This window comes from Poecilia formosa, unplaced genomic scaffold (genome assembly GCF_000485575.1).
Source record: "Poecilia formosa unplaced genomic scaffold, Poecilia_formosa-5.1.2 Scaffold8, whole genome shotgun sequence".
Lineage (NCBI taxonomy): Eukaryota > Metazoa > Chordata > Actinopteri > Cyprinodontiformes > Poeciliidae > Poecilia > Poecilia formosa.
Window position 1 is genome coordinate 1402069 of NW_006799947.1, and position 26777 is coordinate 1428845.

At 36.8% G+C, this 26777-nt stretch overlaps 2 protein-coding genes across 2 annotated transcripts in view; one reads left to right on the forward strand and one right to left on the reverse strand.

Moving 5' to 3' along the window:
* Window positions 1-2879: 2879 nt before the first annotated feature.
* Window positions 2880-8041, reverse strand: ccr6b (chemokine (C-C motif) receptor 6b). Its single transcript, XM_007574835.2, has 2 exons — window positions 7869-8041; window positions 2880-5052 (listed from the first exon to the last, which is right to left on the reverse strand). Exon 2 carries the CDS (start codon window positions 5041-5043, stop codon window positions 3934-3936), a length of 1110 nt encoding a protein of 369 aa, XP_007574897.1. The 5' UTR covers window positions 5044-5052; window positions 7869-8041; the 3' UTR covers window positions 2880-3933.
* A 2903-nt stretch (window positions 8042-10944) lies between these two features.
* Window positions 10945-26777, forward strand: part of crybg1 (crystallin beta-gamma domain containing 1) — a 41119-nt gene continuing 25286 nt past the window's right edge. Inside the window, exons 1-2 of the mRNA XM_007574848.2 lie at window positions 10945-11310; window positions 24602-24734. Of these exons, the coding sequence (XP_007574910.1) occupies window positions 11018-11310; window positions 24602-24734 (426 nt within the window). The 5' untranslated portion in view covers window positions 10945-11017. The remainder of the gene's footprint in view (window positions 11311-24601; window positions 24735-26777) is intronic.

The following is a 26777-nucleotide window of genomic DNA, read 5'->3' on the forward strand; positions in this document are numbered from 1 at the left end:
TTTACTGGCAGAATCCAGTAAATTAAATGCTGGCATGTTGCAATCATGAACTTTAACAAGTATTACAGAACCTTGGAAAGGATTCCAGGCCTTTCCGAGGTTAGCATCACAGATTCTCCACCATACCTATCAATAGGTGCTAGAATGTGACCTAGTTACACATTTTCAACAGTTGGTTTTTATCTTTGAAGAAAGTTGAGAAAAATTCTCCCATTATTCTGGCATTTTGAAATAGACAATAATTAAATATCAAACCATCAAAAATATATTATATGTGGTTTTAAAGAGTGTATTTAAACATTTGGCTTCAAACTGATGGAAAACTTCTGAAAGTGAGATTCAAGCTATCTACAAATATTGTCAGTTTCCATCTGAATCTAAATGGTTGAAAATAATTATGGCCTAAATTAAAAGCAGCTCTCTGAGGGCCTCCAGTGGACGAGGAAAGAGGAACAGGCCTGTCTAAGTATTTCATACCACCTTATTTTTACCTTCGAAGAATTTGATTTCCGGTGAGTTCAATATTTACATTGTTCAAAAGGATTGCGGTTGTATTTTCAGGAAGCTGCATTAAAGATGCTATGTGGGTGGAAGGAAAGTGCCAACTACGGGGATGTGTGGTTGTGAAGTGAAAGTACCCACATGTGCCCATATTGTTCAAGACATAAAACCTGCATTGACAATATGGTGCTCTGCTGAGTCTGACTGGAAGTCCCCATTTCAATATTCCATATTTTGGTGCGCTTTATGCAAGGTTTTACCAGCTTCACACCACCTAAGCAGGATGCGTGAGAAACAGTGTACTTTTCCACAGCGAGTGCACCACAACAAAAGTCATGACTTGGAACTGTGCTGGGCCTTACTTCTGCTTTCTCTGCGTGTGTTTTATTTAGGACATCAGATAAAAGGTATTTTGCATGCTGACAGCAAAGATAAGTCTATTTAGGTAAAAGTTTTAATCTTGTTGTTTTCTTTATTTTGGTGAATGATTTTTAACCACTTAATTTGTTAACGTCCATTGTAAAATAAAAAAAATAAATAAATTTTGCTACATGTTCCCTGTTTTCACAGGACATTTTTGGATGCAATTGAAGCATTACAGGCTAAAAGAACACACGTTGGTTGCTGCATAAAAATATGCAGCATGTTTTCATTCAAGAAGGAAATTATTCACATGATTTTCCAGTATTACATAGAAAGTGCAAATATGTAGATGTTCAATATATTTTTTATTTTTTTTGATAATGCAGAGTTTTGAAGAAACTCCTAACTTTGTTAAAGACATGTCAAAATGAATTTGGCAACATAGTACAAGGAAATCTAAACATATTTATTACTGACAAGTTTTTTAAAATGTGTGTAAAATGCAATTTAATAATATTTAAAAAAATGATGATGATCATCATTTGAAATCTAGCACACAAGACATTGTGGCCAAAAGAGATTGTGTCATAAAAACTAGACGCTGTTGAAAAATGTGTCCATTTAAATTCTGTTGTGGATTACTAATTAATTCATTCATTCATTCATTAACACAGTTTTTTAAGTATAATTTTTATTTATAGAAATATATTGCAATATTAGAAACAGAAAAGTCAACAAAACAAAAACAACAACAAAAAAGCTGAGTAGCAGTCATTTAAAAAGGGCATATTATTATCTGGCACCCTGAGAAAATGAACTTTAAACAGTTTCAAACATAATTTGATAAAATATTAGAGTTGACATGTTTTGGTTATTTGTTTAATTGTTTCACAAATTTTGAAGAAATCATCTTTCACTACCCAAAAGGTCCATTTTTGTCCACAGGTTCTGTCTTCGTCATTAGGGGGAAACCAACGTTGGATCAGTGGCTTATTGAGATAAACATAAGGAGGCAAAACAAGCATTTTCATCTTGGAAGACTCCATGCAGGAAACGTTAAATAGATTTCTCCCTCAAGTTACCAAACTCTTGTTAAAGTTTGGATGATTTTTATTTATATATATATATATATATATATATATATATATATATATATATATATATAAAACATTTTAAATCTGAGTGGTTTTAAATTGCTTACAATAACTGACATTAACTTTTTAAAACCTTACTTTAGGTTATTTTTAAAAAGAACATTTTATCCAATAATAAGAATAAAAGAAATAAAAATAAGAATGGTTATTGCTAAAGTAAGAGAAAAGCTAATAAAATATATATTGTTTTCAGCAATTATATACAGAAAAACACTTTATTTTCCATCCACAGGCCTTGTTGTATTATCCCTTATGTGCTAAGAGCATAATAGATGGAGCCTCTAGACTTTCTCAGTTTGAGAAAAAACAACTTCAAAAAGACCAATGACATTATCTGAGTAATGTTAAGCTGAGTAAAAACGAAACTAGCTGTAGATTTACAGGTTTTCAACAGAGGGTTTTGTAGCTGTTTTAGTTAGAACAGGGCTGAACTCCGTCTATGTCAGTAAAGCGCTGTACAAAACAATTACTTTGAAACTCTAAGAAAAAAAAAATATTCTGAAAGTTTCTTGTTTTCATACTTATCAGTTCATGAACATCATATTTAATAACAGAATATCACTTGTAATAATTTGCAGTCAATCAATCAATCAATCAAATTTTATATGCATAGCACATTTCAGCAGCAAGGCCTTTGAAAGTGCTTTACATAATTAAAATAAAAACAGCATGTGACATTGAAAAATCAGTGAGAAAGAGAAAGACATTTTGAAAAAGATTAAAAAAGATAAAAACATTAAAACCTGCACCCCTTTTAGGACTTCAGTTAAACATCGTTTAACTGTAGTTTAACTGGGACTCTAACCCTCTGGGACTCTAGTCAAAAGCACCGTTTGACAAGGACTCCAACCTCTAGTCATTTCACCTGTTAAACTTTAAGTTTTCTCACAGGTTTCTGTTTTGTAGAAGCTATACCTGGTCTGGGGTTCTGTTTTGGTTGTGGTTCCTTCTTGTAGGAGGGCAGCAGCTGAAATATTGTTGACAACAACAACCCTTTTGTTCAATTATCCTTTCATTTTTCATTAACATGGAAAGTACTCCTGTATCAGTTCCTCTTTTTCTTCTTTTCCATTCTGTTGTGTTGACCCAGTCGGTCGTGGTAGATGGAGGCTTGTACTGAGTCAGGTTCTACTGGAGGTTTCTTCCTGTTACCAGGAGCTTTTCCTCTCCTCTGTCACTACAGGGATCCTCGATATGAGGGACTACAGTAAAGGCTACAGCACGACACAAGCAATTTCTTTGCATAAGCTGGTCTAGAAGGAGGGAACTCTGCCAGTCAATGATTTGATGCAATCTGCTAGGTTTTCTTAAATAGAAAAGTTTTAAAACTAATTTGAATATTAAATTGAGCTTAACGTACCGTTTGATAACAATGTAATGGGTATATGACTCTTAGAGAGGGTGCAGAATGAGGAGAAGATAAGAGCAGACGTCGCACTACGGCACACTGTAGGTATGCTGAGTGGAGACAAGCACCGGATGGTGAATGTCACTCTGTATCAGTTCCATTTCTATGACTTGTAACATTTGATCATTTTTGACATTAAGGCCTGCTTTAAATGTCATTATTTCTCAAGGTAACTTTTTTAGCCTTGAGACATTTATTGTGAAACGACTCTATGTAACACTGACTTGGAATTAAACTGAATGCAATCAGGATCTTGATATCCAATTGATGCCCTGGTAAGATCTGCTTAGTTTGAGCTCAGGCCCACTTATTATCCATCCAGCCAAAACAAAATCCTCATGGGGCTCACATTCACATTCGCTGGCTGATAAAATGCCTGTTACCATACAATGGCAGGTAACCTAATTTTTTATGATAAATTGAATATAATTTCTTTTTGTTATTGACATGTGTGGAACTACACTAAAGTAACTGGACAAGACAAATCAAAGGTTACTTGCATGGCTGTCAGGCACTGAAGGATGACGCGTTGTTTGACGCCTCTGAGGTTCTCAGGCCTGAAATGCAAACTTCAGATGTCCCACGTGACAAGCGAGCAGAGTAGAGGTACCTTTTGCCAAAGCACCAAAGGTCAGACAATATTTTCCTAAAGCGGCTCCTGAACTTCACTCCAATAAACGCATAGAGGATGGGATTGAGGCAGCAGTGGAGGTAAGCTATGCTCCTGGAAGTGGCCAGAACCGTACGTTTGGTCTTTTTCTCCTCGCAGCTTCCCTCCGTAAAAAGAGACACCGTGTGGATCAGGAGAGTCACATTGTAAGGAAAATTGCAGATGATGAAGACCACAACAACTGCCCAAACCACCCGGATGGCCTTGTGCCTCTGGCTGTTGTGGGCTTTGAGCAAGGTGCACATAATGCTTGAGTAGCAGAAAACCATAACCACAAGAGGGAGAAAGAAGCCGACAGCCATCTGCAGGCTCGGTACCATCACCTTCATCAGCTTTGCGGTCATTATGCGTTCGAAATTGAGCTCACAGGTCAAAGTTGAATTAGACTCCGTCAGGTCATGTTCTTCAAAGAGCATCGGGTCATGTTCTTCAAAGAGCTCAGTGTAGATAAGTGTAGGCAAAGTCAAAAACAGCGCAAACACCCAAACTGCGGCGCAGATCAGACGGCCGTACAGGACAGTGCGGGACCGGGAACCGAAGGAGCGCCTGGCTTGAACAATAGCAACGTATCGATCGCCGCTGATGCAGGCGAGCAACAGCATGCTGCTGTATAAATTGATGCTGTAGGCCGAGCGCAACATCTTACAAGCCACAGAACCCATGGGCCACCCGTTCTGCTCATTATGGGCGATAAGAGGCAACGCCACCACAAAGATCAGGTCTGCCACAGCCACATTGATCAGATAAACATCTGTCATCGTCTTGGTCCTCTTGTAGAAACCGTAGGTGATCATCACGAGAACGTTGCCAATCAGCCCGAAGGCGCAGATGATGGAGTGGATGTAGGTGTGGGAGAGGACCTCTTCAGGGGAAGGGCTGAAGCTGCAGAGCTCATCTGAATCATTTACTGTCCAGGTTGCATAGTCGTCAAAAGTTACATTATCCATGACTTCAAGCTGAAGAAAAAAAATAGCATTCCAATGTTAATGTTTTTTTACTTTCATTTTGGCCTGAAAAGCCAATTATGTCATCATCAGATTTATTGACAACACACGCTAATGAAAATTACAAAGTTTGATGTAATGTATGTAATGTATTCAGATTTTAAATTAGAAACCAACACAAAGTTGTGCATAGTTGTGAAGTGGAAGGAAAAGGACACATGATTTTAATATTTCTTTCTTCTGATTTGTTTGTTTTTTACAAGTTATACTTTTTAGATTTGTATTCAACCTCTTCACACTGAACCCCCCAATAAAATATTGCAATCAATAGTACATTGACTCCACTTGTGTGTTGTGCAATATCAGTAAAAATCAAACTGTTCTGTGAAAACCTCAGCGATTTGTTAGAGAACATTAACAAATAACATATTGAAAAGACCAATTGACGCACTTTATGGGGCTAAATATAAATTTCCGACACAAGTTGTAGATTTTTAAATGTAAGAAATATTGAAAACCACCTATGATTTTTCTTCAACTTTTACTACTTTGCATCGGTCCATCATCAAACATAATATTTGTGTCAACCTAGCAATGCGTAAATAATTTTACTTAACTCTCAACTGATATTTCATATTGAGCCAAGTATATTCTTTTAAACACGTTTTCGTATTTTTTTCAGCATAGAGGATCTGAATAGTCTTCTCTTCAAATACTTAGAATGCACTTTGCTAAATCATCTTGATTTCAAAGTAACAGTAGAGTTCACACATCTGCAAGAAGAAGTAAACCAAAAGCTGTAAATTGAGGAAGCAATAACAAGAGGAAACAGCTTAAACAGCTTCCTGAAGAAAAGCAGGTAGTTCTTTGACTAAACCTGCACAAACTTGGTAAATACTTATCATCTCTGTTACTTTTTCATGTTTTCACAAGATAAGAAAACAACTGACACTCTACTTTAGTTCTTCCTTTCTCTTTCACTGACCCAGTTTTGGCCCAATAAGACATTCAGGACTGCACACAAAGGATGAAGCTCTGTGCTTCATCTGATCTCAGAAAAAGATAACAATGGTTATCACACACGACCTGTGATCTTTTACAGTGAGTTTATCAGTCAAAATGTTGTGTAGGTAGATCAACAAAATGTGACAAATTCTGCAGATCAGAAAGTTCCACGTCTAAAGCTCAAAAACTACTGAGTTTATGACTGGGGGAGGGCAGGAAACCTTTGAAAAGAGTGAAAATCTTCAATAGACGGCAATGTGAAAGGTTTACTAAGGTGTTACTGATTGCTTCTTTTATGGGTATTTTCTTGAAATTTGACATGGTTTATTTTGATGATTGAGCTTTATATATATATATATATATATATATATATATATATATATATATATATATAAAAAAAATAGAGATAGCAATGTGGTACCTACTGTATTGGGTATATTTTGTGCCTTTATTATGAATTATTATGGTTTTCTGTATAAAATAAACTCTTAACATATATCACTCTGTGTCTAACATACATTTAATATATCTATGTAATATATTAATATATTATACTTTTTAAAATAAGTGACAAATATTTTCAGTGGCATAATTTATTCACATTCACCTGTGTTTGATCTCATCCATTTCCAATTCTGATCACTCTTCTTGTTTAAAGCGTTGTTAAATATTTTCTGAATTGCGAAATCAAATTATATTTTCAATATGGAAGCCAAAACCTATTTTATGTATTTTACAATTATATGGGATGACTTTTAATTCTATATATTGTGTGCTTTTCATGCACTCAATCAAGTAAGTTTTTTTTTTCTCCAGTTGTTATAGAAATGCTGTGTATGTCAAACATAAAATTTGACTTTGTAAATTGAACCCTTGAAACTGGACTGTCTTTGTGAAAGCAAGTGTTTAGGGAGGCCGAATGTCTGCCACGGGAGACTCAAGGATTTCTCAAAAGTGTGAAAAACTCCAAGCAACACTTCTGGTACATTTTTGATGAGATAATAATAATTTAACATGATATAAAGTTCAAAATAGTCAATTTTACATAGTAACCACCTGCATTTTATTTTCTGTACTGTAAGAAAATGGGTGTGTGAGATTTTTAGAGTTACTCTAACCTGGGTGATTGCCAGCGATTTTCTCACACAAGATCTTTTGTCACAGTTCTAATTTACCGAATGAAAACCAATAAAAGTATCATTGATGCAGCCAGTGAATTATTGCAGTTTTAAATTAAAATTTTCTTACTAGTTTTATTAGTAGCATGTGATTTTTTTTTCAATCATGTCTTGAGGCAGAGACCTGATAAAATAAAGCATCTTCATGTCTCAGTTAACGCAACGTACGAAATGGATCGCAGCAAAAAGCAGGTCTATGAAAATACATTTGTGTTTTTTTTTTCTGAAACCGAAAAGGGAAGCATAGACGTGTGTCTATATCTTGACAGATGACCAGATTTGATAATTTCAGGTTCTCCAAATGCTGTTTTTGACTAAACTGACAGTTTAACTAGATGATTCCAGTTTTATTGCTTTATCTCTTGTGGTTTTCCAAAATTTCATTCATAAGCAAAGCAAAACATAAGACACTTTTAAAATGTGATGTTATGCAACAAGTGCCTGTACTTCAAACCTGGTCAAACATGTTTACTTAAACCATCACTTATCAAATAAAATGTGTTTAATAAATGTCATACCTCAACTTTAGTTACACTTCACTGCAAACTTTTTCATTTAGCAAGAACATCATAAAAACTATCATGAACTAAAAAGTCGAGCCCTGATTTTTAAAGTGAAAAGGTTTTGTTATTTCTGAGGACTTACCTTCTGAAATGGTGATGTTCGATGTTAAACTTTGTTGATTCAAAGTAGTAAGAAAATGACAATGTAGGTGCAGAGACAGCTGCTGGTGAAGACACTTTTCAGTCAAGAGTCGGTTTTATGCTAAAGACACTCTGAGCACAGAAACTAAATCTTAAAAGGAAAAGAAACTGAAGCTAAAACCACATTCTCACCACCCCTGCTGCTGTCTGAACTGCTTCGCTGATCTTGCACCTTTTCTAGCTGCTGTCCCAAACAGCACTGCTATTATCTGATGGCTCCAATAACAAACCACAATTATGTCTTATTCTACACCCCCTGTATGTTTTTCCTGTATGTTTTTTTTAATTATTATTATCTTGTATCTTCCAGACAAACTTCAGTTTTCTAAAGTTTGCTTATTGTTACACAGATTACATTTGCCGTCCTCTCATAGGTACAGTTAAGAGGAACCTAAAAGTTGAAATCTGTGAAAATTGTGAGAATAAAATTGGTTGAGATATTGTTGTGGAAACTGTGGCAAAGAGCTGGTGCCTCCTCTTGATCTCATTTTCAGTCTTTGAACGTGTTTTGCCACATGCAAAAACATGTTTCAATCTCTTCAGACCTCAAACCGCCAACTTGATTTGCACTAGATTTATTTTGTTCATGGAAGTTGGTTTAATATTTTGACATCCTAATTCATTTCATTACTTGAGTCTTTTTTTTTTTAATTTGCATTTTATTTGGACAGTCTTGTTGAATCAGTTTGCGTCAGGCTAAGGAGTTCAAGGAAAAGCATGAAAAAGTGATTAAATTATTGCTTTTGGAACAGCCAAGCTTATCTGTGTGCTACCTCATCCTGACCAGCAGATAGAGCTGTCATTTTAACTATATGGTGAGGAAAATAAGTATTTATGTAAAAGTTTTTCTAAAAGTAAGTAAGTCAGTAAATTTCTAGTGGGCCTGTTGACATTAAACCTCTAGCAGACGTCTGTCACAATCCAAATACTCAAAAATGGTAAATGGTCTGTTGCGCCTTTCCAAGTCCAGACAACCCCAAACGCTTCTCTACATTCAGTCATTCAAACGTTCGAGCACATAGTCACACACTGATGGCGGATGTTTAATAAAGTGAAATGGCACGAGGAATAAATACTGAACTCAAAGGTGCAAGGCTTTTGTTTCTAATGACAATGATAAGAATATATTTTCCTGCAATGCTCCGGCGGAGTTTTTACATAGTTCTCCAAACAAGCTGTTTAATTCGAGCTGGTATTTGGTTCTCACTTTAGATTTTCAATTGAACTCAAGTCGGGTGATTTACTCAACCATTTTACAAACTTTATTTTCTTTGTGACAAACTGAGACTTTTGTGGGGTTTGTGTTCGGATTATTATGTTGCTTGAGGGAAAAAAAAAACAACAAAACTTCTTATCTCTCTTTATTAATGTATTAAATGATGCTTATTTTGACCATGAGAAAATAAACTGCTGATTGACTCCTTTCACCATCATGTTGCCCTTTACGTTTCCTCTATGTTGTATTTGGGGTGATATGCAGTGTTATTCATCATCAAAACATGGTTTGTGTAATTTGCAGACAAATCTCTACAAATGTTCTGCAGCATACTTTAAACTATCTTTTCCCTCTCCAATGAAGTCTTACACAGAGAAGTTTCTGAGAAATCTTCATTATGATTTTCCTTGAAATAACCATTCTTGTTAATTATATGTCTTTCTGATATATAACTCACTGCAAGTAGTTCTTTGCTCTTGAACAACTCTTAGAAGCCATTTTGGGTATTTGATCAGAAGTCTTATGCCAAACACCTGTTTGTTGCCAAAAAGTGAAGAAATGTATTTCCAGGTTTGGATTGTGGCCCCAATCAAACGTCTGTAATCAACACAGTTTCTATGTTTAAGCAGCAATAAGATTTTTTTTTTCTTTAATCCATGAGGAGATTCTTCTGGCACAAAACATTGGCAATTAAGCAACTGTTTATACATAACCAATTACTGGATGTGGATATGACTACAGCTAATATGTTATAACAGATGCCGTGACATGTTGTACAGATATGAAGACTTATCCCATTGTAATCATTGTAATATGTTTTTCACATATTAGAATGAAAATATTAAGAAAACAAATGCAATTTAAAATGAATCTTTCACATAAATGAATGTGATTCTTCCTATAAAGACTTTATGGTTAGTCCCTTTACTAAAAAAAAAAAAAAAACTTATGCCAGTTAGTCAATTATGTATTTCAGATGGAAATCAAGATTGGAGAAGTTGCTCGATTTCCAGTGTGACGTTTCCACAACTGTTATGGTTTGAAGAGCTGTGTTATCTGCTGTTGTGGTTTATGAAGTCCAAAGTCAGCATTGACAGACACAATTGTATAACACTTCATGTGTAAGTCTGCTGATAGGTTTTATGGAGATGTTGCTGAGCTCATTTTCAGGTGAACTCATCAACTACATCGGCTGCATTAGAATATGTGGAGACACCAGAACCAGATGAGCTGAAGGCCACTGCAACCTGAGTTTCCTTGGCATCTCACAGATTTTTAGCCCATAATTGTGCACTAATTCTCAGAAAAGGACTCAAAAGGTGTACTGAGTATAAATTCTGTAAGGTACATGGGCATGCTTTCTGAGAAGGAATACATGAACCAAAAATGAACCCTTGAAATAAGTCACATTTTGCTAAATATGTTTAAGCAATGGATACATTTTGCATTTTCACTCAAAGTAATAAAATAAATATTTTTTTTCAATAATATTCCAAGTTGTTAAAATGTGTCTGAAAATATTTTTTATAAGGAGACGATCTCCTGCTTATCTGCGTCTCCTTCACACAAACACACACACAAAAAGAAAAATAATTTGGAATTGGAATCCTGACAGTTATAAATAAATATCAGGCTAAATAAAATGCGACGGTGTTTGCACTGAAATCGGAAGTTGTGTCGCATCTTTTAATCTTCCCAGATACGGCTGCGCTTCTTCACCTGTTGGCGCGCGCCACTGGCTCTGTGGGCAGGTCCTTCGCGCTCGCGCCAACCCGCTCTGCAGGTTATCCCGGTGAGTCAGTCCCCCAGGTCGCTTTAAGACAAACTGCTCTCCTCATGTTTACACCTTCGTGCTGTCGGTCCCTGGCTGCACCATGAGCAAGTCCGGCACGCTGAAGGGTTTATTCAAACAAAAATCCACCGAGAAGGAGAAGAAGGAGCTGAAACGCTCCGCGACCATCCACCGGGATGATCCGAGCTCTCTGCGACTCCACGACCCGGGCCCCGTTAGTCCCGGAGACGGCAGGACGCCACCCCTGGATGGGGTCCTCAGTTCCCCGAAAGAAAAGAAACCAAAGCGGTTCTTGTCTCTGAGGCTCAAGAAGAAAAAGCGAAAGGATGAAGGGGGAGACGTGTTCGAGGAACTGGACAGTTTCAGCAGCCGCATGTAAGCTGAAAACAGTTTATGACTTCATGATTAAATTGTCAGGTGTTATGATTAAGTTTTATTTTTTTTTCTAACTAAATACAGATCTGGGCACAAAAATCACAAATGATTTAATCAATTTAAATATGAAACACAGCTCACAATAAAACAGACTTTTTGCAAATCTTATAAGTCATTAATATTCATGTCACGTTATCAAATATCAGTCTTTGTAGACATACTGCAAATCAGAAAATGATTGAGACATTTGTGATATAAGAGATAATTTTTTAACCATAGTTGTTAAAAGTGAGTGATAAACAGGGCTATCAGGTTCTGCTGCTCATAGTTGTGATCTTGATGCTGTATATTACTCTATATACTTTTAATAAATCATCACCTCATCATCATCATCATCTTCTTCATTAACGTTCTACATGTAAATGATTCTAAACAGAAGTTGTAAAAACAGTGGAAAGTCCCGGAGTGGGTCCTGGCAGTCTATGTTGGGAAGTGTTTCAAATAGTGAAGGAAGCACCGCATCTAAACCATCTCACTCAGTGTCTGTTTTCCCCCCTGGCAGTTTGTGGAATTGAAAAGCTTTGCCTTGGTGTTGAACTAGTTTGGTCACGCATCTTGTTGAGTCATTATATTTTAAAAATGTTGAAATGGAGGGCCATGAAGGTGTCGTTTACATTCTGCATTTGTTGCAACCTCAAAAATTACCTGTCTTTTGAACTTGATAATGAATCAGCATTGACTTTGTCTCTGGTATGAATCATGCAGGCTTGTAGGATATAATTATTAAATATTGCTGACCTGATAATAGAGTCTTGAGGAATCCCACATGCAAACATGGTTTGCCTAGGAAACAATCATTGCACGTGGGATTCCTCAATGTTGCAGATCTGCCACATCAGATCTGAAGCTGTCTAGCATAGAACCATACAATTTTACCCACTTTGTAATTTGTCATGATCAACTGCAGCACCAAGATCCAGATGGCACTGAGAAAGAAATTCTCTATAGTTTTTGGAATCAACATAAAAATAAATAGCATCGACCAGCTGCTTACCTTAGAAGTGGTCTGGATCCAGGAATATCTTCATCATCCTTGGCCGAGATCTTGGTCATGCTTTTGTTTGTCATGTTCAACTGTGCCGACACAAGCAACAACTGCAGATCATTGGAAAGGAAGAAAACCTGCTGCACAGGATGGGACACATTTCCTTATTCAGTTCAATTATATGTGACTCAGGCAGGATGGAAATGTGTCAGGTGATCTGGGTAAATACGACTAATGCAAGTGACAGGAGTGATAAAAACAACAACGTATGCAAACAGGTCAAATTCAGCCATGACATACTCACTTGCCTATTAACAAGAAAAACAAACTACTGAGTCAATTGTAGGACTGCTTATTCAGGTTGAAAGAACTCAACAGGATGTTTTTGATAAGGTATCTTGTGTGGATTTACTTTCTTTTTTGTTTCAAATTCCCCTTAATCCAAAGAAATATGGATTTGGTTTGTGATGCTTTTTAAAAATCCCATATGCAACAAAATACTTACAGATGCACATTTGTGATGTCAAGACCATATTTCAGTAGCATCAATAGGTTTTAAACATTCATCTTGCTTAGAGTTTGATTGTTTGATATTTGGAAGTGAAGCCAGCATGAACTCAGTGGCTTCTTTCACTTCCTCCACTGCCATTCTAAAAGAGTGCAGAAAATTTATGTAATTGTTCAAAACTCCTCCCTCTGTTCACTAATTGGCCCGGTTGAAATTCAATTGGAGAAATCCCAGATGGAGCATTGAAGGGAGATGAGAATTACATCAGAAGGACATGGACAGGCTATCAGATTAAAATTCCAATGTTTTAAATTAGGTTAAATCTTGTAAAAAAAAAAAGAAAAAAAAGAAGAAGTGATTTATATGAATAAAGTATTTCTTAGTCTCTTAAGGGGACTTCCAATATATTATCTTCCAGGTTATATATTGGCTTTTAGGCCCATCCATAATCTAACACGCTTATCCTTTCAGGGTTGTGAGGGGGGCTGAGAGGAGGGGTACATCATGGACAGGTTGCCAGTCCATTCCAGGGTAGCACAGAGTTCACAGGGTGAATAACTATACACTCACTCATAAGTAAGGAGAATTTAGAAAGAACAAGTAAACTACTAGTCATGTTTTTGGACTTTGGGAAGAAGCCCATGCATGCACAGGGAGAACATCATTCTCCATCAGATACAAACTAATATTGCTTCCAGTGAGAAGCAACATTTTACTTAAATAAAAAGATTACTTTAAACCAAATTTTTCCTGTGATTTTGAATAGTTTTGAGCCTGTTCAGTAACTTAAAAGTTCATGAAAAACTGTGGAGTTACACTGTTGCGTTGCTGTAAAAAAAACCAAAACGTTAGCATGTGCAGTAAGGCATGGAATAGCACAGTCTGTTCAAACATTCTGATTAAAGTAAGGGATTGGCACTGGTTCAGCGTTTGAGTGAGTGGTGATGCAGGCCTTCATTCACAGCTGAATATTGAAAACATCCTGAAGATCTCTGAAAGTTTTCAGTATGAAAACTTGCACAGTGTTTCAAAATGAGCCACTGGTAGATCAGATAATGCTGTCATGCTCTTCAGTTATGCTGTTGGTTGTTTAGGTGAGGGTGTGGAGGCTTAATGTTTGTATAAAGCTGAGCCTTTTCGGCAAACATCTCCTGTGGTCTCTCTGTATAACTGAACTAATAAATAATATTCCTTTTTTGCCATTCGTATCTGTTTTGTTAATAATGCTAATCTTCTTGGAGATTATCCTTTTTTTTTTTTACTTTATTGAGCTCAAATCTGATCTTTCTGACTGTCTGGGGAAGATGTTATGAAAGATTTGCTGTAATCTTTCTCTTGAACTCTGGTCCTGTTAGTTTAGTTTAATCCATAAATTCTAAAAAAATGACAATCATGCTTTAGGGGAAATTTCCAACTATAAAACCTTTGTTTAATGGGTGATGAATCACTGATTTGTCATTCAGAGCTGACAGACAACCTACATATGTTTTTAGGTGGGGAAACCTGTGCTGTAAGCCTCCTGGTGAACATAAAACATAAGAGAACAGTTAACACAAAGGAGATGTCAAACATGTCATGAGTTTCTTGCCTTTTCCAATTATGTAACCAGTTTTGATTTACTTGGGGGTCATTGTTCCTTTTCAGCAAACATGCGTTTCAATTATCTAAGAGCTGATTTTGTGTGAATTTTATAGCTAACAGGTTATTCTCTATTTTAATTATGCTTTCAGTACTAGCATGCTTAGTTCAACAGGCCCCAGCATGATGATACCACATCTATGCTTATATCTTAAGAAGGAATTTGGCTTGTGGAAATGCTTGAAGGTGTCGACTATGGGGTTTCAAAGTGTTAGAAAAATGTGGCTTTATTAATATTGTCTATGTATAATTCAGCAATAGCAGCAATCGCGCTATATGTATGTGTTTTATATTGCAGACTTTGAACCTGTAAGTAAAACTTTGATCCTTATAGACGATCCTAAAACTTTTACAGATAACCATCAGTGTCAAAGCTGTTTACTATATGATCGTTACATGCTGAAAAAAGAAAATTCAATGTAATTTATTAAAAGCCCAAGACTAATATAATGTTAATCCCAAGGATACATATATGTTAGCTAGAAGTAGTTGCTAAAAACATGGCTCCGTACAGAGAAATGCTGGGTCAAAAACGTGAGCACATTAACTTCAGAGGTCATTCATCAAAACAAATGCTTCTAAACTCTCTCTAATTACTAACTGAAAACAAGACGGTTCCAGTGAAGCCTTTAATGCCACCATTCAGGTTTTGTTAGTTGTCTTCGAACTATGCTGTGTGCAAGACATTGTTTAACTCATTATGTCTAAGGTTGACAAATGAGGAATCACTTGATGTTACTTTTGCCTTCTCATCGTCTGTGCACGCAAATGCAGTAGAAGGGATTTGACAGATCAGCAATGATCTGCCCAAACTAATGCTTATAAGTATTTTTTATTTTATAAACTACATCTTTTCATCCCCTTTGTTCTTGTGAGGTACAATTCCTTAACAAATGAGCCAACACAGTGTTGCCTGGTGCCAAAAAAGAAAAACAGATCTACAAATATGAGATCCACAAAAACAGACTGGAAGGCTGGATTAAAAAGGCTCAGACCATATTTGAATGTGTGTGTGTACAACATGACCTCCGAAGCTTTTGACTGTTGGACCTGAGCCTTTGTTCAATGCTGTATACACACACCTGTTCACACCTACTTATTCATATTCAAACAGACACACATTGGATTTCCACAGATGTAACTATATGTAGGATATTTTACACAGGACATTTAGTTAACACACACAATAGTCACTGGGTTTTTTTTACACACTACAGTGTGAAAGAGCACAAGTAATTTTGTCCAGAAAACATGTGAAGTACAGCTACCAGAATTCATTTTCACCTGTTTCTTTTTCCAACACCATTTTGTGGATGTCTTGTTTGTGATTGGTGAAAACGGTGCTCTTTCATTGGTTAATGCTTGCATGTTTCATAGTGACGCAGACCCGTTTTTAGTTACTGTGTGCTCTGCTGAACATGTTTTAGATAATTAAAATCTTTTTCAACGATGCTTTGAAGTTTAAGTTATTTACACAGAGTTTGTTAGAGCTGTGGAAGGGCTTTACACAAAAGGCTTTACAAAAAAAAATGTAGCAGCTTCTTAAATTTGTATCTCTGTGAAGAATTTCGAAACAATAACTCCATGTAAAATAGCTTTCAATTAAATCAAGTCCATCCCAAAAACAGACTGAAAGATACTAAAAGAAGTCTTGACACTGTTGATATTGAAATGCATGCAAGTCCAAGAGATCTACAAGTGGGATATAAATAGTTTAATTATTTCGGGACTCGCAGATAATGACACCCAATTACTATTCAGGAAAGTTCAAAGCATCATTTTGTACACCCAGGCAGAGGCATCATGGTTTGGGGTTGGTTTGTTGCAGGGGGGCGTGTCAAGCTCAACCTCATAAAATCCACCATGATTTATAGCACGGATCCGTGTGCTGGGACAATTCACCAAAAAAAATGTAGCCGAAGTAGAGCTGGACAGCTGCAAGTAGAGCACATTTTTTCCTTCTATATAAGCCAAATTGTAATCTGCAGATCAGACTGTGAAAATAATCGAATGGAAATACATCCCACGTTGGACTTTTTTGTCTCAGAGACTGGAATGTGCATAAATCTGTATGCCATTCTCTAATTCTCACACATCAACACATCTGTCATTCCCTAAAGCAGCTCCAGTTAATCCACAATCCGATTTCTTGTGTTTTTTTGGCAGTAAACCAACACATTTTAAAAAAAAACTGTCCCAACATATCAGCCCACTGGAGTTTCTTGAGCAGGAGAAAAACCATTAGGCAGTGCAGATATTACTTCATTTCTAAAAACAATCTTATGACTTTATGAGACATTTTTATTTTCTGAGGAATTTAGGTAGATGGTCACAGGTCCAGGTGTTCTAGAAGAAGTCTATCTAAAGTATTGGTAATTTCTCTGTTCTTACTGACCAGGAACATAAGTTCAGAGTGACAATTTCCTGCAGAAGGTGAAAACAAATCACTTGAAAACTTGCCTGTCGCTCCAGGGAAGGGCCAGAGATTGTGCAATGCGGTGGCATATGAATGCTTTACAGTGAGATGCCTTTTTTTGAAACCTTAAACAGGTTTCAAGGTAAAAAAAAGAATCCTCCTGCAGAAATTGTCTCCTGAAAAACTGTATTCAGAGCTTTCACATTGTGTTCAGTCTTCCATAATGTCCCATAAGTTTTGACTTGTTGTGACTTAAAACTACATGCCAGGAACACGGTGTGCTAAATAGTAAGAAATAATTTAACAAAGCCTCCAAGCAGATAAATTGCCTTAATAATCAAGGTACTCGAATCATTCAATAAATCATTGCAGCCTTACTTATAATAAACCAAAGCATGGATGCACTAAAGCTTTCTTCAGCTTAACAGAAACAAAACTGAAGTTATTATCTTACACTCACAGAAACCGAGCTCAATGCAGCTCTTATAAACATTATCATTTTGTCTCCCTGAAATGTGAAAGTCATTTGTTTCTTTCTTCCTCTGGGTTATTTTCATTTTACTAATGAAAATAACCCAGATGTAAATGAATTAAATTCCCAGTTGACTGTTATTTCCCACAAACTATGAAAAATAAATCTTGGGAAATACCAACAATTATGAGGGAGGTGAAAAAGACCTTTAGTCATATTTAGTCAGCAGTAGTTTTGACCTTGGAACTCTCCCAAAGATGACCTTGTTGTCTTGACTCATTCTTTCAGTCATAGACAATGACCTTAACTGAGGAAAACTGGGCCTGCAGTTCTTTTGTGCTGTGTTGATTAATTATGGTAGGTCTGCTCATCCAGGGAATGTTCCCCACTTTTCCATGTTCTCTCCATTTGTAATTAATGGCACTCACTCACTGTGGTTCATGGATATCCCAAAGCAGTGTGCACAAGGGTGATTGACAGCGCTAAAACTTTCCTCTTGGCTCAGATTGGTTGTTTGTGAGTTGGAGAGATGCATTTTTGTAGACAACAACAGTAGTAGTGGGGGAGCTTCATTTTTGTCAAGGACTATCTGCCTCATATTACAATATCATGACATATTGACAGTTTTAATAAATATGTAAAAATCTATGTATATATATTTTTATACACCTTAGAAGCAGTGGCTATACATATAAAAGTTAAAAACTTGTTTTGACCCAAAAGGTTTAGATTTAGATTTGCATGATATTTGATTATTTTTAAATACAGCCAAAGGTTTAGGGGATCAATAACCAACTTCGTTGGTTGAGGAGTGCTTACAGCATGTTGGATTGTTAGCACACAGTCTGGAAATGTATAGAACTGGATGAAACTTGATTGAAGTATTTTCCAGGTCTGCATAAGTTTGGATATCACCTTATCTAAATGCTATGTGTTTGCTTCTTCACATTTTCCCTAAAGTCTGTCCTTCTTTTCTTCAGTCTCTGTTTCTGTCCTCACTCAATTGGTTTGTTGTCGTTCTTCTTTCCTTCATTCCTTTTCTCCTTCCTTAGTTTGCTCCTTAATTGAGCCCCTCCTTTTTCCACATCATTGGTTTCATTTACACCCTTTTGTCCTCCCTTCATAAAAAAAAATCTTCTATCTAATTAATATCTAAGGTTGTTTTCTTATCCAGACACCAGCAGGTTGAAAACATGTTTAAACAGTTCAAGAAAACAATATATTTTAATTCAGTGTAATTGCTGTCAGCTGATAAAACAAGTCCATCCACACCACCTTGTCAGACGCGAAAGAAAACTTTCGCGTCTGACAAGTAGGTTGGAGGAAGTTACTCTCCCTTAGCTGTGATTTCTTGTAACCTTTTTCTGCATTCTCTCAGCTGAGATAAAAAAAAGTTCAGTGAACACAATAAGGGTACTCTGTAAATTCTCAATAACAGTTTGAAGCAGAGTATACTTATGAATATATGATAAACTGATTGTCAGTTTGAGAAAAAACCCTTTAAACTATTCGCCATTGAATTCTTTATAGAGCAGTGAAACATCATTTCATTCTTGCATGATGCAAAGCAAAGTTTTGCAGACGACTCCTGTTCTCCAGGTTTGGGAAGTCTGACCTGTCAGTAAAAGTCTTAGTATATATAATATATAATAAGTGATGTTGGTAATATAATCACCAACATCACTTAAATTCTTTTTGTGCACATCCATCTCACTGCGAATGACCACTAACCAGCATTTGTATTAGAAGTTGTGAACATTTTAAAACCTGTCTGTGAAATAACAGCCACTGTAAAACAAAGTATTACTTATAAGAACCAAAAAAAGTGTTTGGAACTGACTTTATTTAGCATTCTATATTGGCAGTAGTGACATTTAAGTGTAAACTGTCTTCATATGAAAGTGCAGATTCTTATTTAACATGTAAGATTTTCGAAAACCTGCCAAAGGTATTCAAGGTCATAATATGTTTTTTAAACATAATTATTATGACTACATTATAAGTACCTGTGGTTGATGCATTCAATCTTTATTTAATACCATTGACCACAGTTGTGTAAATTACTTGCATGAATTTGTCACTTTTAGCGTAAATCACATATTTTTGTTTGGCATTTTACTTGCAGTCAGTGTTTGCATCTTGAACACCACTTCAGTTTTGCAGATTTTGCAGTTGTTAACATAATTTCATTAAAAGTATTTTTTTATGCTAGTTATGAATTAATGAGCTTAAACCTGAGAGATTTTTATATTGTTTTATCGACAAACACAAGAGGCTTAGAAGAATTGGAACCAAAGACAAAAAAATAGAAAATCGCAGTAAAGGAGTCTATCTGTGCTTCCAAAATCAACATGTCATTACTAGGAGTTTCTTTGTTCATGTGGTATTGTGCAAACTCCCTGATTGTAAACATGACATACAGCACGCCTCCGCAGCACCTGACGTTCTGCAGGATGCAGAGCAGACACTCGTCTCCATGCAGACCAGTTCAGGAGAGGTCGCTGGAACTTGAGCGGACGAATGCTTGGAAGCTTTTGCAAACATCTTGGCTTGTTTTGCACTGCGCTCCCTGGTTGCGGTTATTGGTCCAGATGGGAGCGTAACGGCTGCAGCCTACTGGTTGTTGCAGAACCGCCCTCTCTCTGGCAAACACAGCCCTGCAGCAGTCCTTACCACCACTCCCTTATGCATCGCCATGCGCTCTTATGAACAGGAGCTGTTTTTGATTCACAGTAGAAATCCTTGCAAGGATTATTACTTAACATTTATTTGTGTCTTTGTGTTGCATCAAACTTGTCTGTGGAGTAAATGTTAGAAAACAAAGCGCCAGATTCTTCCTTTTGCTACATCTCATCCCAGTGTTGAGCAATTTGACCATGGAGAAAGAATTAACAACAAGCAGAAGTCCAGCCTTTGTTTTGTCTCAGCTTGCATCTTGTTGTGCGCAGCACTGAGTGTGGTTTGGTTTCTTATGATTTCTTGAAACATTCTAACGTCTATCTACAGCTCCCAGTGACTCATTAAGCCTCTGGTCTACCAAAGAGAGTCTGAGTCATTGGTTGAATCTCTTCCATCCCTTGTTTGAGTTTATACAGTGGCTGCAGCAGTTTTACTGAGCTTACTGCAATCATTTTTGACTAATTTCACCTATTTGTCTCATAAGAAATGAAGGCTGGTCATTTCCTTTGCATCAACTTGTTTGATAATTTAAAAAAAAAAAAATCGCTGTAGAGGAATCTGGGTGAATTGTGTTGGTTCTGTGAAATGCTAGAAGAGGGTCAGATCTGAAACAATTCAAGGTCATGTTAGTTTATTTTCTGTGCTGGTCTCCTCCTTCCTCAGATGGTGGGAGGGAAGAATGCAGCTTTGTCCTCAGATACACGGTTTTATAAGTTCACAGAGCAGATGGCCGCTCCTATCGAAATTCATTCATTCAATTTGCATTAAATTCTTTTCTCTAAAGTTTCTTATCAGTTTACTGTAACACAACATTAGCTGATGCTATTTGTAATACTATTTGCTTCATTATAACTAGACTAATTTTTGTATACTCAACATATTTTTTTAAGTTGTTTGTGAACAACACAAAAAAGGCAATTTTAGTGCTTTAGAATAACCTAGGATAGGTCAAATTATTTCACATCGATAACAGAGAATGCCTTGCGAAACATGATTTGTGAAATCTTGACATTAGATTTCTACTTTTGTGAAGAAAGCATTGTTCTTGTGAACCCAATGTCATTTGTCATTTCGTTTCCTGAGCTGATTGTATCGCTACACAGCTATCCTTCACTACCATTTTAATTAGATCAAACCTGTGAAAGATATATGGTTGAGGAATTGTCCGTTGCCATGGCGTTTTAGCGACTTAGAAGCAAACGTTCCTCATTAAAAGTCTCCTTAAAACAGTGGAGCTTTGTCTGCAACTCAGGAGGTTCAGGCGTGTTGGAGCCGGTTTGTGCCTGCAGCCTGATAGACCAAGGTTGACATATTTCACACAAGTCATCCCTCAGTTGAAAAATGCTGGAGGTTATTTTCAGGAGTTTCTGTGCAACAAAGAAGCATCAGTCACAATTCCTCTTAGCTGTGTTTTAAAGTCGACATCCGGTTCTCAGCTACAGATAACCTGCATATTTTTTCCACCTCCTCTGCAGACTCAAATCTGATGAGTGGTTGTCAGAAAACATCAACTACTTTCCCAACAATCAGTGAACATTCATTTATTCCATTTTGTTTATTGGCTTCTCTGTTTGTTTGTCCAGTTGTTTCTTAATTGCCTCATTGTTTTTCCATCCTTTGGTTTTCTCTTTTACATGTTTGCTCATTGGTTACTACCTGTCTTTTTTTTTTCTGAGCAGTTAGACATTTTTTTTTTGTGTAAATTCATAGGGAACTCTTTTATTTGTCACTTGATGACGTAAAACGATTTGAGAAATCTAGAAGTTTTATTCTGTAAAAGGAAGAAAATTATAAATGAAGGAACCCTGCAAGATCTATGTGATGACAAGTTTGAGTACAAAGTTAATCAGTTATCAGGTAATAGGTCTTTTGGTGATGTATAAACTTACCTTTTATATAGCTTATTATTATTATTATTATTATTATTATTTAGTCAGCTAATGTCTATTGATATGGATCAGGGGTTTTTCAGTCATTTTACATGTTCAAACTTAGCTCATAAACAAATCAAAAATAAAAACATGACAATAGAAGTAGCAAAAGAAAATCAGTGTTTAACAGAAGTTAAATTTAAGACGCTTATGAAGCGTCTGAGACTAGATTCATCATGTTAAAACGGATTTAAATACTTATATTTCCATCATCATCATCAGAAGCGACGTCAAATGTATAAATATGCTAAAATGTCGATTAATCGTATCACTCGAGCTGTAAAATAAAAAGAGGAACAATGTTGTTTTGACATGTGGGTTGGCAGCGAGTTATGTAGATTTAACACGGACGCAATTCTGATTTGGAGAAACACCAGGATGCCACAAGGCGCAGCTGCACTTCTGCAGGGCATATCCATCCGCTGGTGCACCGAAGGCATGACAGCCAACAGCACACGATAAATCAGCTCTCATGCTGGAGGCACGGACGGCAGGACTGTCTCGCCTCAAGCAGGGTGACATCAGAGGACCGTGATGACAGTCGTGTACGAGCACGATCAGACTGTGGCGAAATATTCATTCTCTCACGACTGCGTTCGATTAGAATTGACTAGTTGATTCTTGCTTCACTGGAGAAAGATTAGTCACTTTTAAGAAACACAGGAAATCTGAAGGATTGTGCATTAAAGTGAAAAAAAAAATAAGATTAAAATTTTATCAGGCGTTGTGAAAGTAAAAGGTGTCACTTCGCTCAGATTGGTCAGGCTGAAAACAGACAACAGGCATACAACAAAAGCTATATGACTATCAGACATAAAAAAACTGAAAATAAAGTAACAGGTGATTATTTTAAAGACCCTCATTCAATATAACACCTGATTAGTGGAAACTGTATTTTAAAACGACTTGGAATAACCAGGTCTGTCTGTGACTGATGTGAAATCAGAGTGGAAAAAAATATAAATCAATATTTTGTGCCTGTTGGTGTTTTTTTCCCCCTCCGTCTTCTTGTATGTTTAAAACACCACACCTTCTTACCTAATGTCTTCGTTCTAAGAAAAGCTTCAGGAAGAGACAGGAGCTGCACAGCTTGATCCTTTCCCGAAGTATTTTGGCATCAGTAACATTTAAAAATGTTGGTGAGGTCTGGATCATTCATGAACTAAAGTTTTATTAGTAAGAATCATATGATGTAATTGTGTGATTAGCAGCTTCTCTCTATTACATTTGCTGCTTCTGGAATAGGCCACACACAAAAAGAAGGCACCTAAAGGAAGCAACTCTTGAAAACACAACAGAAGGCCAACAACACCTTGCAAAAGTATTTATACTTTAAATTGTATCACTTTACAGCCACAAACCTCTATGCATCTGGGGGAAATACTTGAATTCTTTTTGCAGCTAAGTTTTAAATCTTTTATTTTGTTCCCCTTTTTCTGCCAGAAACAAAACAAAACAAAACAAAACAAAAAAAAACATCTGCACAGTCATGTGAATTCATAAATAAAAATGCTGATACATGTTCGTATCAGTACGTACATCTTGTCCAGGAAATCTGTGTCAGTAGGGAGAACATAAAAAAAATGATGGTAACAAGTAAGGCGTGGCATGCAAGCCACATGTCTGCGAGTTCTCTACAACTTTCCTAGTCTTGCTCTCTTAAACTTTATTTTACACAGTCTGTATTTAGGTTGAGCAACTACAAAGATTTATTAGTACTTTAGCAGTGTATTGGTTATGTTTTAGGTCTGCGTTCAACAGATTACTGCTGTTGAGTGTCTGCCAGGGTTCTCTCTCAAAAGTTGTGATTCTCTGCCACCTTGTGGAGTAACACGGTATTGCAAAGATGCATGTACTGTGGTACTGTGTATGAAGTAAACCTGCTACTACAATGCAGCACGTTGCTCTGATGAAGTACCTTCATATAATTTAATGTGTGCAGTAGTGTCTTAAATATCAGCTGTCATGTAGGCATTGTCAGAAAAATCTGATCCCAGTTGAGCCTCTGCGTGTTACGCTTCTTCTGCTGCCAGATAAAGTACGCTAAATCCTCCCTTGCAATGCTGAAATAAGCTGGAATGACTGCTAGGCTTTCAGCCTCGTTATGATTTGCGAAGCAAAAAAAGTTGAGCTGCGGAGAAAACCACTCCTCAGAAACAGAAGCACCTCCTAATACCCCACACCCGTACCACAATCCTCAGCAAGGCTCTAATTGCTCAGCAGCAGAGTGAACGGTGTCCATTTTCTGCCTCAGTTTTGTGTGTGTTGTCAACTTTACACCGTGGTGTTAGGAAAACACAACAATTAGAGCTGTCAGCGCCTGAACACACTGAGCTGGAGGTGTTGTTTTTACGGATTGTTAGTTTCTAGGGAAACTGTCCCCGTTCATGCCGCTTGTGGAGCTGAATAAACGTCACCTTTTGCATTAAATGATGCAAGAAGCACATTTTGCACATCAGAGCTATCCCAAAAGTCATGATGAAAACATAAACTTAACTCTGTACAATGAGAGGGGAAACAAAAGCCAGTGACATAACATCCTTGTTTCTCGGTTCCCCGCCCCCCTCTCCTTCTCTGCCTGCTTCCTGCTTTACTCCACCAGGAGCTACGACCAGATGAGCGTTTCCACAGATATTGGGCCGGGATCCGAGTGTGACCCTCATTCTGACTTCTCCTCTCTGTACAACTTGGATATGAACGCTCCGTCCAGCCCCATGTCTCCCTCCAAACTCAAGGTGGGTTTTTACTACTTTTAAAGTTTACTCAGAAACCTTAATGTCTGAGCGACTTGTGCAAAAGTGGATTTTGTCACAATGAGCTGGGAACTAGAAATTTGTTTTTGAGAAATTTTGATTGCAATAGTTTTTTTTTATTATTATTATTTGTATTTGGTGCCTGCAGATATTTGCAAAAATAAGGTGGCTTTTCAGGGTGTTGAGGTCACTTGGACAGCAAATTTATGCTTTTGTGTGTGTTTAAAGACATTATATAAAAGGGAGCCTAGGCACCTCAAACTAAGGCGTGCTTTGTAAGCTTGTGAGAACAATAAGAAAGGCTTGTTAGACTTTCAAAACCACATTAAAATTGTGTTCAACAAATAATAGAAAAATTTGGCTCTTCACACGCAAGATACACATTCAATTCAGAGTGGCTCAGCCTATGTAAATAAAATGTTTAAGCATTATCAAATGCATATCTATTTGAGGCTTAAGTGGCTTACTTCTACAATGTACCGCCCTAATGATGCTTAGTCAGTAAATTAGCAGGAGGAGCTGTTTTTCCTGAGGTGCTTTACTTCTAGACAGTAGCTGGCACATTTCAGCAACCCTCTGCTGATGGGAGAAATGACAATTTTGTTTCATCAACAAAGAAGGCATGAAAAGGAATGTGTGAGGAAATTGACAACAAAAGTCTCCTGATTATTTGGTCAGTTAGTCAGTAAATCCACATGTTCTAACAGAAATTCAGTCATAATCTGGGCTTGGAGACAATCAACAAAATGAAGAATATATATTCTCAGTAATGAAGAATGTGGAAATCATGAAATATGGAAAAACATCTGTAAAATTAAATTCAATGACGCTTTCTGAATATCTAATGTCCATCATGACCATTTGTTTCTTTATCTATCTGTCCATCGTCCGTCCGTCCGTCCGTCCAGCCAAACAGTGAACCATTACTTTAATTAAACTATATTTAAAAATAGGCTGCATGGTGCCAAAGTTGGCAGTGCTGTTGTCTTGCAGCAAGAATATCTTCAGTTCATATCTGAGCCTGGGGTTTTTCTGCATACAGTTTGCATGTTCTCCCTGTGCATTGGTGCTCCAGCTCCCTTCAGCACTCCAAAAAACATGACTGTTAGGCTAATTGGTCTTTCTAATTGCCCTTAGATGCGAGTGTGTGCATTCATGGTTGTTTGTCCTGTGTGTTTCTGTGCTACCCCGCGATCAGCTGGCTATCTATCCAGAGTGTACTTTTCCTTTTCACACAATGACTGCGGCAGATAGGCGCCAGCATCCCCACAGCCCTGCAATGATAAGCAGATATAGACAATAGATGTACAATGGATGGATATTTTACAGTAGAAACAGGAAGTCAGGAATCAGTCAAGGAAACAAAATTAGTTGAGTTTGATCATCTCTCCTCTCAATCTAACACCCCCTGATGTTCAGATCCTGAAAACATGACATGGTGCTTTTAACTTTCCAACACGACTAACATGTTCTGATAGTTGCAGGCATGGTGTTACATAATTTACAAGATCATTGTCAGTAATATTTATTTTGGTATTTTGTTGCACTGTAATTAATATTGTCTCTGAATCAATTTTAAAGAAGGGCAAACAATAAAGATGGGTTACAAAGAAAACAAAAGGCATCATTACAATTCTTGCTTTAGTAATTTGTCAAATATAGACCACGAGACTACAGGTCTGGTCTTTATATTCATAGTTATACAACTTTCAACTACACAAGCATTCCAAGCAAAGGTTGGAACTTAAAAATATCCCAAATACGAAAATATTTCAAACACACAGGCTTCCGGTTTGCAGAGAAGAGAAAAGTTATGTCTGCAGATTCAAAAGTAGAAAGACCTGATACCGGTGGAAAATATAATTAACTTGCGTCTTTGACCAGAGAAAAGAAGCTGCAGAGGCAACAAGGCAGGTAGCAGAATACAAAAGATAAAAGGCAGATTTGTCTCTGAAGAAATAAATCTGTGACAATGTATTTACTCAGAGGGAGGCGATAATTAACCAAATGGTGGGTGTGGTTTTT